Below are 15,018 nucleotides of genomic sequence, written 5' to 3' on the forward strand. Positions count from 1 at the left end.
CAAACAATGACCAATGACGATCGAAACGCCATTGAAACCGAGATCTCTGAGGTCGTAAACCTATCTGAGTTTAAATCGAACGAGTTACTTTATCGCATTCTGGTATCCAATAATCCTCTTTTTCTATATCTGCAAAACCATCCTTCTGTTCCACGTTGATACTGGTTTTTCAATACTGTATAACTAACACTATTTTCTTCCGTCGAACGGCTACCCGCGGTTTTGGCTCTCAAGTAGGGGACGACGGAAGTATGAGTGCTCGTCACGAGCGTTAGATTTTGAACAAAACTTATAAAAACCGGTTCGGTCTAGCGGTACGTACCGGTTTGCTCAAATCGGGCGGGGGACCGCATGCCAAATCCTATTTAATCTCTGCAACACCTCATTCCATCCTGCAACACCAGACCGATGACTCACGAGGAAGTACCCCGTCAATGTCCTCGCTTAGGAATTTCGCTCAATGAAAGAGGACACTAAGGGGGTGACACGGATCAATCCAGGAGATATTGGGTTCGTCTATGGAGCTGGAATAGGAAGAGGATGTGGGTGCAACTGTTGCGTATGCCAAGGCTGCCCCCAACGAGTAATACAGACCCCAAAAAAAATTTCAGTGTAGATACATTGTTTCTCACTGAATTACATTGTTAAAGAGAATGCAATTACATTTTTGCTCACTCTCTATACTGAATTTTTTTTTTTTTTGTCTGAATTTACTGGTTGAGGCAGCCCTGTAATATGCCACAGTAGCAACCACATCCTCATCCTCTTCCTATTCCTCCTCCTGCTCGATCATGACAAACCTAATATCTCCTGGATTGATCTTTGGCACCCCTTAGTGTCCGACTCCTCTCCCTCCTCTTCCTCGTCCTCGTCCAATTCCTCTCCCTCTGAAAATCAAAAATCAATCAAAACGATGAAGTGAGAATATAAATGAAGGATATAAATGTACCCAGAAGATAATCGAAATAGATAGGTAACTACGAATCTATTATAGACGTAATATTTGAAAAAATAAATAAAATAACAAGCTACAATACCCTAATTCTGAAATGCAGTGGCTGACTGAAAATTTACCGACAGATAAGCTTGGGTCTTTGGATGATTTCACAATTTTCTACCATATTTCACTCCAAGGGTTTAGAAGGATGTTGGTTGCACGGAAATATTCCTCAGAGTGCTGTAGAATCAATCCAGATCCAATGTTAGTGTTTCACTAGAAAAGGGGGAAATCAAATCGTAGAAAACTTGGTTCAATTCGAGCACCCAAACAACATTTGCTGTTAACAGAATAATTGTCGACATCATAAAACCCTAAATTTCGTAAAAAAAAATAAGAGAATGCAAACAGCGAGGAGGATAGAAAGAAACTGAAATTGACAGTAAGCAGGAAAAGAAAACGGGAAAAAAGTCACCTTCGAGAGCTGAAAAATCCACCTTCCGTTGGATCAAGGGTTCAATCTCTCCTTTCTTTCTTTAATCGAATCAGAAATGAATCCAGTGAAGAAGAAAACGAAAAAAGCTCTATAAGTTGAAATGTTTATTACTGTCTCTCTGCTCGAAGCTCTAAGCTGTTCCAACTTTCAAATGACTTGCTGCTTCGTCATGGACTCTTCCACCACCAACAGCCGCGTCTCATCTCTCATCTCAGGCCGCCAATATGAGACTTTATTAAACGTAGTTATGATTTTCAAATTTTAAACCGACTTCGAAATTGAGAGGGAAAATTTGAATTTTGTTCACTGTGCGGATATCGTCCACGCATGATGCTGCTACTTAATGACACACGTTGGATTCTGATCTAAAGGTAATAAATAAGGGACTGCTTAGTAATTAACTCTGTCAAGTTAAAACAAGTTTTGAATTTTACAAAAGACACCACAAATAGCAATTAAATTCACAAATAAAACCCTAAAACCTTAATAGAGATTTTATGAACGTATAGGTTGCCGAGTTACAACTAATTCGGAGGATATTCAAATCGTTTGATTTGTTCTCTTTTTCCTACCGTCCTCTTCTTCTGTGACTGATCTGATTATTAATGCCCTAATTAAACGCTAATTTCCCACAATTCATTCTTGAGGTAGACATGCTCTGTTTTCACTCCCATCTTCCATCGACGAGATTTCGAGAAGACACCAAGGATAAAATGGAATTTCTGGACATTAAGGCCTTGGACAACACCATTATGCCATAAAAAAAGACAAGAATCATTTGGCAAGAATGAAAAAGGTTGGGAATTTTATCGAAAATAAATTATGAAATGGAAAATAAGTTGGGTCAAGATAAAAATGTAAAAATGATAGAAACAAGTGAGAAAGAAGGAAAAGTAGGTTGTTATAAAAGAAGTGTATGACTATTTTACCCTCATCTTACTATAGAACTTAAGAAACCACAAATGAAGATAATGAAATTCATCATAATCCATAATGGACAAAAAGTTCATTATGGATTTTGGAGGTTTTTCTATTATTTTAAATAAAAATAAAATTCAGAATAGATGCCAAACAATTTAAAATAATGAAAATTTCTCATAATTGACAATGATAATTGATACCAAAAAGAGCCTAAAAGTCAATTACTCTACTTGGGTTTTTCCTTTTGATTCTAATTTTAGTTTAAATGTTTTTCGTTTTTGTAAGCTTTTCTAGCCGAACCCCCTAAACCCTAACCAGTTGTTTTATGTCACCAAATTTCTCTTGCTCTCACCAGAAAACTTGGAAATAGATGAATTCAAAGTTCCTAACTCTTTGACCAAAACAAGATGGGTTCCTAACTCACTATAAGGGCCTGTTTGGTTACATGAATCTAGAGATTTCAAATCTCTGGATTCATGAATCTGAGAATTATACCCGTTTGGTTGTAAAAATCTCTAGATTCATGAAATCTACATATTCACGTTTTTAGTGTAAAAAGGTGAATCTTTAGATTCATGGGTAAGAGGTGAAATCCAGAGATTTCAAAAAAGCTATACAATTGTACATTCACAAAAATCATGTCGATCAAATAAATTTTTAGGATGAATTCACAGATTTCATTCCACAACCAAACACTTAATTTTATAAATTATAACTCCATAGATTTGAAGTTTATAGATTTGAAATCTCTAGATATTTGAAATCTCCAGACTCATGTAACCAAAACAGCCCTAACAAAAAGTGATGATCTTGGCTACACCTCTGCTCAGTCATCAGCCCCATGTCTTAAGAGGTATCTTGCCATTGCATCTAAAAAGGAAGAGGTAAAACATTTGACTAGGGAGTAAGAATAAATAAATAAAATAAGAGAATTACTATTAAGGAAAATATCTCAATTGTGCACATTAATAAGAATCCAATTATTTTTCTTATACATACCAAACATTTTTTTGTTTCAATAAACCTTTCATTACTCAAAATAAGAAGGCCCGAATAGTGAGAAAACATCATCTGCCGTGCACGGTAGTGTGCTTATATGCCAAATTAAATGGCTGAGAAAAAAAAACTAAAAGATTATTAAGGATTATTTTAATTTAAAATCAAGCCTTTAATCACAGCCTTCTAGTTGACATAAAAGTACACTATTGTACAGAACAAAGAAATGTACATAATAGAGGATTTTTCCCCCATAATAGCCTAGACTAATAGATTGATGATCAATAATAAAAGGTAGGGACAAACCGCAAAACCCACCAAACCCTAGAAAGCTTCAACCATGAACAACTTGAAGCTAGAAAAAAAAAAAAAAAAAACAACAACATGGTCCAAAATTGTGGAGGTTGTCCAATTCACATTGAAAGCTAAACTATTTTACTTGGAGATAATCAGAAGAGAGTTAGAATAAATGACCGATGTAGTTCAATTTGAATGCCTTTGTAGCAATGTCTCCCGATTTTAGGAAAAATTCATCAATGAACAACCATGTTATTTTGTTTAAGAAACTCAGCATTACACTCAAGCCAAATTCCTCCCCACTAAGCCTAAAACCTCAGCGACCATTTTTTAGTATGAATGTCTTGCAAGTTTTCATCTTGGACTCATTTAAACAAATTGGCATTACAATCCTCAATTTAGTCCGTTAAACTATATCCTATTAAAATGATCCCATTTTTAATAACTATTTAATTAACAATTCTTGATACAAAGTGAAAGCGATCTAATTTTGTTACCTGATATATTAAGATAAATATAACATTCTTACATCAATGTATTTGAGTGTTATGTACATATGAGAGAAAGAGACTATGAATTTAAAGAGGTGACCAAAAATAATATAGAAACATTATTGAAAAGCGAAAAAGAGACAAAAAAAAATAAATTACATAGCTATGGGCAAAATTTAAGACACCTAACCCAAAACCCTTCTCTTTCTCTTTCTATTCCTTTAACACTTCTTTACAGAAAAAATTAATATAAAAAATTATAGGCACAAAAATTGCAGAAAGTGAAACTTTTGAGAAAAATCAAAGTAGAAAGTATAGAAAAACCAAAAAAATTCCTAATAATTTTAATACTTAAGCTACCATCAAATCCATGGAATCCCTTAAACTGCCATAGTATAGCTTACCTCTTTCTTGACATCAAGGGTCAGGGAGAGCAGATGTTAAGGGCGCAAGCACTTCTCCCACAAAGGAAAATTATTTTGGGGTTGGGATCTCTCTGGGGGCATAGGAACATCTGTGACATTTATCATTGACAAATGAAAACATTTTGGGGGCTTTAGCTCTTGAAATTCATCACAGCATAACCAAGGAAAACATCTACAGGATTTAACCTCACTGCCCAACCGAAGAAGGCATGCATAAAATAGAAGAATACTGCAACATTATTCATGAATTATACAAGTTTGTAAAAACTCCAACACAAATAAACTACGGCACCCAAATTTTGGGCTCAAGACATGTACAAGGAAGCAATCTCCATGGCTCTTACCTACCTTAGCACCCCCCCCCCCCCTCTCCCTTTTCTCCATCCACCTTCAACACACCAGCCTAACAACCACCCCCTCCCCCAACCCCACAACAATAGCCAAAGAAACAACTGGCGGTTCTCAACTCGATATGCTCTATAAAATTATCAAATTGCAAAGCATGGCCTCTTTCTATACTATGGTTAAAGAAGGAATGGGAGGAGGATTACCAGCAGGACATCTCTGTCTCCGGGGTCGTCTAGGCGTCTTCCCCCACCCTGTTAGGTTCCCTTCTTCCAGTCCTACTTCACTATTGTTAATGAGTGGCTGCACTGGAGGTAGGCAGACAGCAGGTGCTTCCACTGTAAGAACAGGGCCCCTTGAACTTCTTCTCCCCCTCGCCCATCCATTTCTAGTAGCATTCCTCCTTGCCAATCCTGTTTCCCAAGTTCGGCCTGTAGCTCGCATCAGTCCTCCAATTGTTTGCAGATCTTCTGTCACCTCATGCCTTGAGAGAGATGCAAGACTGGGTAAGATGTCCCTTTGGAAGTCCCTTCGCTGCCTTCCCCTCCTCCCTTGGCCTTTACGAGGTCGATTGACCTTTGAGATTGAAACAATTTCCTCTTCCTGATTCTCCAGAGCCTGAGGCCTACACCAGTACTCTTCCACCTTGACCTCTGTTAGCTTCAATGTCATGGACTCGAAATAATCAATCCCCTCAGAGGATGACCCCTCATGATCGCAACCATCCTCAACCCTAGAAGTAACCTTAACCTCACTCTCAAGGTCACCCATGTTTGAAATAACAACCTCAGCAAACCAATATAACGAGTCTATAAGAGAAGAGTCCGGTGGTGGTTGACAATTGGATTCCCCAACCTGCACCCCAACAGTAGACGATGAAATGGAGAGTAGACTCTCTGCAGCTATCCTGGCAAGTTCTTCATGATGCTCTCCAGCTTCCTGATGCGATGAATCAACAGGTACCTCAGGTTGGTCTCCTATATGGTTGTCTCTCAAAGGAGGAATATCCTCGGTGTCAAGAATAGGAAGGGCCTCCAAATCTATCTCAAATGCAGTTCTCATTCTGTCTCTTGGAACAGAAAACTCTGATGGAATCTCTTCTTCAGTGGTACAAGCATTCAAATTAATGTGATTCCTGGAGCTACCACGGCTGTAATCCAGTCCATTCTTGACCATCTCATCCTCTGTGGTTAACTTCACCCCTGAATCCAGCAATTTAGAATAAAGAGACAAGTCAATATGAGCTGCTCCCAACTCCACACTATTGTCAGCACCTTCAACCTCAGATGCATCAGGATGGGATTTAGTAGAGGAGCCAAGAAAAGAAGATTGGTTGGTGGGAGTCTGAGCCTTGTCAAAAATGGGAAGCCCAGCAATCTTCTTTTCAGTTGAACAGCCTTCAGGCTCAGTCTTCTTGGGCCCAGTATCATGGCGAGATGGAGCTGACATGATATTCTGAATAAAACTTAGAGTATGACTACTACTATTTCCACTTTTGTTCAAAGATTGCATGGAATATTCTTCTAAGAAACCTAATTTCAAGTGAGGTGAACCACCATTTCCTCTGGCAGGCCCATCATTGCTAGCTGATTTTGCTCTGAGCCAAGGCAAGCCCCTAGGTTGATCCTCATGTTTCCCTCCTCCATCAATGGAGTGATTTTCTTGGGGAACCCCATCCTTGAAGTCAATTGGTAGTGCCACATTCAGATTCATATCCTTTGCAGACTTCACATCAATGCATTCTGGAGCCTTAAAGTACTTATATGCAGAATGGTTTTCTGAATATCCAGTGGTCGAAGTACTGCCACCACAGTTCAGATAATCAAAGCCAGCCCTAGGGAACTTAACCTGTTCAGACTCCAACGGTAATCCCCGGTAAAACCCATTACAGTGTGATGCTTCACCTCGAAGACTAGGGTTCAATCTCAAATTTCTGTTGAGACTCCATTTATCTCCAAAGATCTCATCGCCTTGAATAGACACATTGGAACTCCTACTTGATGAAGCATATGGATCACTGCATGGAAGTGCTTGAACTGCCCCAGCATTCTGGCTCAGGCTATCCATTGTCTTTCTACAAGAAAAAAACAATGGTGGTTGGGAAATATCAGATTGATGGAATGTTGGATATTGACAGGGAACATGACCAGCTACCACTGATCCTGGATAGTTATTTGTGGTAGCATTTCTTTCTCTTGTCATTTCTGCCCATGACTCTCTCTGAATCTGATGAGAATGGAGAAATGCAGGAATTTCACAAGGTCTATTAACTGGTACTGTCTCAGAAACTGTAGACAATTTTTTTGGACTGAAACTCTTAGGTAAACAACTTGAGTTGATTCTACTTAGCCCTGTAAATAAACACATAACAAATGAGATCATGATGTCAGGAAAAGAAAAGAAAGAAAAAAGGAGACGAAGAAGAAGCAGTCAGGAAGATGAAGATGAAAATCAAGAGAAATCCAACAGGAAATTTTACTTTTGCCTGTACATGTGTTTCTATGTCCACTAACATCTTCAAAATTAAAGATGAAAACTGATGAATGTTTAGCTTAGCATGGCCCTAAAGTACTGAACAAACACTGGATCATCACAGACAGAAGAAATCTGGATTTGATGGCATAGTTACAGATAGCAGCTATTGCAGCATTATACGACATGTTCAATCATTTGGCCCCTTTACAGCATGGCAATTTGGCCCAATATCCTTACCAGGCACAGAATGGTCTTCCAAATTTCTATCAGCTGTTGCAGCAGCATACGACATGTTTGGCCCCTTTACAGCATGGAAATTTGGCCCAATATCCTTGCCAGGCACAGAATGGTCTTTCAGATTTCTATTAAAATATCCAGAACATTTAATGTCTGACTAATAGTTGAAAAATGGACTACATAGCGAGGCACCATAAACAGCCACTACAGAGCATCATCTAGAACTGACACAACCTGGAAATGTCCTCTGAAAAAAAAAAACTCCCACGGACACAAAACAAAAACAAACGAGACAACATGTAGTTTTTGAAGTTGAGAACTGAGAAGGGAATAATTTCCTTATCAAGTCTACAAATAGTCTGACGCAAATAATAGGATAACAACTTTCATGGATAATCACTTTCACCAAATTCCATGGTAGTTATCAGATACCATTTTGGGTATTGCTTTCTAGCCACAGTTCTCTACTTCTCGTCTTATTTGAGTTCAAAATATAATTTATAATCTCCCTAAGAATGAAAAGCGTTGGAGGAAAATTGACTCCTGCAATACCTCAAACCACTAGATATACTGAAAATTGATTCAACATCAGAATATGAGGCTGAATTTAGGTATTATTGAAATGGTGAAGAATCCTTACCAGCTTCAGGATTATAGCAGGGCCATTCTGGCTTGTTTCCTTCACTCTCTAAATGTAGCATGCTAGAGCAGATGCCATTAGCCCTTCCCTTCCAAAATTCCTTTGGCGACTCCAGGGTTCCTGATTTCGGTTTTCCAGGCGGATCACGAAGATGAACCTCCCCATGGGAGGTTATAGGGCCCAAGAAATCAAGAGAAGCCGAAGATGTCGCTTCATCTACCTGGATGGGCTCATTCAAGTCAGTCAATCCATTAGTGCTCCGCAAACATGAATCAGCTCTCAAACTGCATCCTGTGTCATTAACGTTACCACCATTGCCAAGACACAGCTTCACATCACTCTCAGGTGCATCCCTATGATTAGAAAGTTTCTCTTCTTCAGTTGGTTCCCCTTCTTCACTATCAATGTACTCATCAGCTGGAAGTTGGAGATCAATCATTTTCCTTGGCAGCTTACATTCATTTGAACTGCCTCCATTTTGAACCAGAACAGAACCTACTTGCTTGTTCTTTTCCTTTACAGAACTGAAAGTGGATTGCATGTTTTCAGTCCCTGAAATAGATGGTCTAATGGTAGGGTTTTGCTGCATCTTCTGGACTTCTGATGGCATTTGAGATGGAAAGAGACTTGATTGTGATGGCGCCATAGAGAACGTATATTTTCTGACATCCTTTCTTTTAAGTTCATCCATCAAGTCTCGCTGTATCTTATAAATACGGTGAAGTTCATAAACCTGGATGATGATAACTAATTCAGATAAAATTCAATTGCCCAAGAAACTCAGGGTATCAAATCAGTTTGATTTGAACACAAGTCCATCTGATCTACCTTTCAACTTGAAAATTCAGAAAACCAGATGGTGTATCTGAGGGAGTGCAAGTCATGGCTATTAATTCACTATGAGATATTGATATCATATTTCATACATACCTGATCCCGGAATATGGCTTCATGCTTCAGCATGGTCTGCTTCAGCATTTCCTTCTCATAACCCAGATATACATCTGTATGATGTCTCGGCAAGAAGCCATTGCAGTACTGCACACCCTTCAAGGTTTTGTCTTCATAATATGGAGGCCAGCTACTGTTGTTATCCTCATTGAGATCCCTCATGGAGTAATATCCTGGCAAGTAGCTCTTATACTGTACTTTTGTTCCCATTCCTGGTAATCTCTCGGTTGAGAAGAGAAAAACACAAAATAAGATAAGAATTCCTCAGAATGAAGGGAAATTAAAATTAAAATTAGATAACACCTTAAGCACCAAGCTAAGAAAAGTCAAAAAGTTGTATTATTCAGAGAGATGCTTTTATCCCCAAAAAAATAAAATTCATATGTTAATATTTAAAATTTGGTTATAGAATTATGATATTTATTGCTCAGCTAGATCCTCCAATGTATTCCCAACTCTAGAGAGTCTGCAGAAAAATAGAACCCCAAACCCACTGAAAGCTATGTTTTATTTTTAAAAATAATTGAGCAAAAACAAAGGAACTATAATGAATTTATTACACAAATAACAACCATGGACCACAAAGAACTAAAAAAGATGCACCTCAAGGGCACATGAGATTGTAACAAAGACTACTATATACACTAAGGGTTCCCTCCCCCCTTGGGTTAAGTCGTGATACACTAAGTTAAAACCATCTAAAACTTAATGACCATCACAATTATCTACAAGATGCAATGTCCTCTTAACAATGAAAGACGAATATCAACACCCATGTCTGACAAGTGGTGCACCATTCTCCTCTCACTTAATCCTCTTTTTGAAGTCATTATCAATTTACATGTAACATGCTAACATTCACCATGGGAGTGTGTTATTTGTCTGTCCATCCCAAGAAGAAGGGGGTTGGCCGGTGGGTGTGCAAAAGTTGTAACAAGCTAATGTTTGATGCATACAAGCATGCACTATCAATGTACATAGAATTTGCACATACATGCCATTCCAAATAACTGCATCAGATGAAAAGAAAGCAATTTTTGGAGCCAACAACTCACCAGGGGAAATAAGACAAGTCCTCATAGAAAACAATCCTGGCATGTTGGATAGAACAAGCAAGACAACTTTTTATTATTCTTATTTTACCTGGTTATGATTGACCTAATAATGCAGGATGGCTTCTGAATTAAGCCCACCATAGAGTACCATGAATTCTGGATTCTATAGCTCCAAAGTTTTGTAACAAGAGTACCTGCTCTTTCTCATTTATTATTATTAGCTTTTTTTCTTCAGGCACAAATATTAACTACGTGATTGGTATCATTCTGACTGGCATGGACTGAACTGGCAGAAGAAAGGATATAAAGGGTTTCACGGGAGGCTACTTTACCTTATCATAAACTAATCAAGCTGGATAGCTTCTGAATTGCACCCATCTAACTGAGATCTTGATTTTTTTGAAGGACTGGGATCCCTATTGAGACCGAGATCTCAAATCATGATATAATTAAACATACTATTTAAGGCTATAAATCTAGGCACATGCTACATACATACATGGACATTTAACTAAATGTACTATATTGGACTACAAGTTCATACAACATACTCCGCATACAGCTAATATGCGGTACCATAGTTTTCCACCGGTTGTCTAGATGTTGGCCAGGTGCCAAGATGGATTTTTTGGGGAGCCAGGTGGGGCTTAGCAGTATCCAACTCGTTAGCCGTTATTCACATAATAAGTGATGACTAGGCCTCCAGGCAGAATTTTTTAAAACAGACAGAAACAGAAGATAGCGGGCAACTTGGTACATCGGTTAAGTTGCGCTATTGCAACTGCAGGTTGCAGGCTAAAACCCAGACCCTCAGCAGTGGGACACCCTTACACTGGGTAGCTCCTTTTAGAAGGGAATGGAATATATTAAAAATCAAAGCAAAAAACGAATAGTGGTGAAGTACTCTCTCCATAATAATGGAAAACTGTGATTGGTACTTAAGACAAGCTTTACAACTTCCCTTCTAGGCTTAAAGAGAATCCTCAAAATTATCCAGGCAATGCCATTCAATAGAACTTAACTTTGGTGTATAACATGTAAATGTTTCCAAATATATTAAATTTCAATGTGCTTTTGAGTAGATACTTGGAAGGATATATTGTAACAAATGCATCCAAGCATTTATTCCTGTATCTTTAGTGAGAAATAGAAATTGTCGAACTGTTTAAATTTTAAAGTTACTTCATAAAACTGGAATTTAATCTTCAATTAGGAATAAATTTGGCACCAGGAGTCGAATTTCATGATAATCAACAAGAACGTCATTTCGAGTTTGACCAAAAAAGTTGAAATACTACCCAATAAAAATGTATTTGAAAAGGGTTTTGAGTAAACTAAACAAATAATTAATCCTTTACTACTTTATTAATTACAGCTTGACGGTACAAGCTCTCACATTCATTGGATCTGTAATCGACTATTCTCATAAAATTTTCAATTTCCCAATTGAGAAAGTGCTGATAAGCATAAATTTGGAGCATCAATCTGAGTCCAGCTTATCAGGGAGCACTTAACCAGGGTAAAAAGAATTTTTTCCTATGGCTTATCAGAGCATGCATAAATAAACCTTAAACCGTCACATTAACAAACTCAAAACTAGGATAAATTAAATTAACCCACCTTCCATGCATGTGTAACATCGAGCACACAGAAGCTCTAGTAGCGAAATCTAATATCTAACACTATCTTCACTTAAAACGATTCTATAACAGACAGTTCTGCACACATTCCATGCAAGGAACATATACTGAATGTAACCATGCTAGTTCATATAATTACAATGGTAATATCGAATAATACAGCTAGCAAAATACAACTCCAGACAACTGACCCAGATAAGGCACAAGCACTAGAAAAACAGTTGCATTAAATCATTAGTGCAAACTTTCAAGGGTAGACATAGCAGTTAATGACAGTTTCTCAAAGCATGAAGTAAATATAGAGTCAAAACTGAACTCAACTCGACAATTTGAGCATAATGAACTAAAATAATGTTTCTCTGCCTTCATACTTCCAACATAAGGAAGATATCAACAGAAGAACCAGTGAATCCAACATTTAATTTGCACCAGCTAAAAAAGTTACTAACTTTAAAGTTTGAATTGCAGATAAGTTGATATCTAGTTAGACAACATCCCATTTCCAAAAATTTAAGTATATATTAAAAAAAATGAAAAAAGAGAAAAAGAGACTGACCCTAAACTTAGCAGCAGCTGCCGACCCAATTAACCATTGCAGTTCCAAATTCATTTTTCCCCTGTCCCTTTTTTCAGTAGGATTATATACTGAAATATAGTCATCAATGGAACAAAACAATACATGACAAAGAGAGTAAGCCTGTATAGAGAAAGGTGAAGAAACAAAATCCATAATTGTCATTTCCCTTTATTTTTTATTTTTTTTGGGAAAAGGTAGGAGAGGGGAATGCCACAGTCAGGATCACAGTTTCCCAACACACTAGGAGTTCATGACTCCTGTCAACAAAAGGAAGTATAAATTATTTCTTTGTTTCTTTGTAGCTATTAGTAAGAGAGTACATAAATTAAATCCCAGTGAATTTATATAACTAAAAGGGTATAAGAAAAGGGAAACTCAAAACAGAAGAACAACCCAAGCCCCTACAATCAAATCACTCTGCAACCCCATTAAAGGAGCCGGCAGAGAGCAATATCCTAACAAACAATGATCGGAGATTAAGAAGAAATAAAAAATGCATACACCCAATTGGTCAATTAACGCAACCATCAATCAGAAAGACACAGTCACACAAGAGAAGAAAACGTGAATTCAACATAAAACAATAACTTGGAACGCGATCAACCATCCCAGTAAAATAGAATCCGTCAAGTTCCAAAGAAGAAGAAAAAAAAAATCATATACTAACAGAGAAATTGGAGGTACCTCAGAGCGACATCCTATTTCAACCATCGTCGAAAGTAAGCCGCGGATTTAACAAAAGAGAACCCATGAAAATTCAAAGTCTACTCCTCGCAGTCGTCTAACGGAATAAGAACCCAGAATAACCCAACGAATCACAGGTGGGAGAAAATAAAGCAGAAGAACTTGTAAAGCGAAAACAACGAAGTGGGTATTTCTGTAACGCCATTGGAGGAGCTTAGATCGTCATCAAGGAGAAAAAATATGGAGATTTCGATCTGCTGGGCCAGTCTCTGAAAGAAGAAGCGCAGAGAGATCCCAGATAAGAAATCTGCTAACAAACAAATAATCTTCTAAGAACAGTGACACAAAATTTGTCAACATTCGGTCTCTTTTATTCTCTGCTTTTTCTTCTCTTCTCTTCTTCTTCTTCTTCTTCTTCTTCTTCTTCTTCTTCTTCTTCTACCTTCCTCCTCTCTTTGATTTCTAGTTTATTTTATTTGTGGGTGTTTGGGGATGTGAAAGAAATGGGATTTCTAGATTCTCTCCACCATCCTTGCTTTTGGGTTCAGAGATTTAAGAAAACAAAAACAAAAATCTAAATCGAAAAAAAATAAAATAAAAAATTTTCAGACACACCTGCTTTACTGCAGGACAAACTCAAACATCAACAACATCCAAATCCAGTTATCTTTTACATTTGATTAATCTAGTATTACTGCTGAGATTTTTCCTTTTTAAGTATTTATTCCTTTTTATATCGGTTAAACCTCTGCTGTGGGACCCTTCATCGTGAAACAGATGCGATTTCTTGAATCTTGATTTTGTGTTTCTCTCTTTTTACCAAAACACCCCTCTTCCTTCCCACAATTTACAGAAATCTGATTGGTTCTTTTCCTTGTCTCTTGTGCCTGCCTACCTACAGTTTGGTGATGCCTCCCTCCTCACTCTTCCCAAATGCCCAAATTTACTAACCATTTGTGTTATAACCGTTGGATTGGAATCAAATCAAGTGTGAGGCTTCTTGTTGGTGTTTGATGAAAAGTAACACTTGATTATTATGATCATCATCAACTAGTTATTCATAATTCATATAATCTTTATGTAAAGGCGAACCCAGTATCAAAGGCTTCCACACTAGTAGAGTCGAGAGTCGAGAATGACACTTTTTCTACGTAACATTTCGAGCATAATCTTAGTCATAATGTGTATATTAAACAAATAAAGATAGTGGGTTAGTTTTTTGATAAATATGAAGCATTTAAAATTTGTGAGGTCTGAGTCAAGTCTGAGTTAAACCGGTCATAGAAGATATTTGGGTGTAACAAGAATGAAGTGAAGTGGTCCTAACACCATAACTATTCCCACCTTGCAAAGTCACCACATCACCATCATAGAAAATGTGTGAAGCCTTCCAAGTGGTTAAATAGCACTTTAACTATCTAGATCTGAACAAGGACCCATAGATTGTTTTGGGTATGGTTGATGTCCATGGTTAAGAAAACAGTGTTTTTATATATATATGTATCTCCTTATATTTGTGGTTGTATAACTAGCATTGAATAAATGGGGGGGCCCACATGAATGGGGGTGTTTTTCTTGCTTATTGTAATAGAGATCTGAGGTACTAAGGTTACAACTTTGATGGCCCATTTGAGAGATGAACCACCAAATCTGCCAGAGTTTATTGTAGTTTCCATTTCTTGATGTGGTCCTTCTTCTGTAAGTTTGGTATCCTGTAAGCCAAACAGATTCCAAGAAACAGCAAAGCAAGCAAAATTTTCAATCACTTCTGTCATGAATGAGAAAGAGAAAGAGAGAGAGAGAGAATACTATATTCATATACAAACCTAGAAATAAATATAAAAGTTTAAA

General features: G+C 37.5%; 1 protein-coding gene and 1 long non-coding RNA gene across 4 annotated transcripts; both read right to left on the reverse strand.

The window, feature by feature from the left end:
• Window positions 1-688: 688 nt before the first annotated feature.
• LOC149020197 (uncharacterized) lies at window positions 689-1,631 on the reverse strand. 2 transcript variants are annotated; one of them, XR_016172163.1, is made up of 2 exons: window positions 1,075-1,631; window positions 689-887 (listed from the first exon to the last, which is right to left on the reverse strand). It is a non-coding gene; the product is annotated as an uncharacterized LOC149020197 (long non-coding RNA). The 2 variants fall into 2 exon arrangements; XR_016172164.1 differs by having other exon boundaries at window positions 1,038-1,631.
• Window positions 1,632-4,938: 3,307 nt separating this feature from the next.
• LOC149020198 (uncharacterized) lies at window positions 4,939-13,839 on the reverse strand. 2 transcript variants are annotated; one of them, XM_089148302.1, is made up of 4 exons: window positions 13,168-13,839; window positions 9,191-9,423; window positions 8,261-8,993; window positions 4,939-7,259 (listed from the first exon to the last, which is right to left on the reverse strand). In XM_089148302.1, exons 2-4 carry the CDS (start codon window positions 9,419-9,421, stop codon window positions 5,077-5,079), a joined length of 3,147 nt encoding a protein of 1,048 aa, XP_089004428.1. In that variant the 5' UTR covers window positions 9,422-9,423; window positions 13,168-13,839; the 3' UTR covers window positions 4,939-5,076. The 2 variants fall into 2 exon arrangements, with proteins under 2 accessions (XP_089004428.1, XP_089004429.1); XM_089148303.1 differs by having other exon boundaries at window positions 9,191-9,431.
• Window positions 13,840-15,018: the final 1,179 nt, after the last annotated feature.

This window comes from Hakea prostrata, chromosome 3 (assembly GCF_041222555.1).
Source record: "Hakea prostrata isolate BN-2017 chromosome 3, UWA_Hpros_2, whole genome shotgun sequence".
In the NCBI taxonomy this organism is placed as follows: domain Eukaryota; kingdom Viridiplantae; phylum Streptophyta; class Magnoliopsida; order Proteales; family Proteaceae; genus Hakea; species Hakea prostrata.

Coding starts and splice junctions, on each gene's coding strand:
- LOC149020198 (XM_089148302.1), bottom strand. CDS start 9,421: ATGGGAACAAAAGTACAGTATAAGAGCTACTTGCCAGGATATTACTCC. Junction 8,994..9,190: donor AAGCCATATTCCGGGATCAG/GTATGTATGAAA, acceptor ATCATCATCCAG/GTTTATGAACTTCACCGTAT. Junction 7,260..8,260: donor CTGCTATAATCCTGAAGCTG/GTAAGGATTCTT, acceptor GTTTATTTACAG/GGCTAAGTAGAATCAACTCA.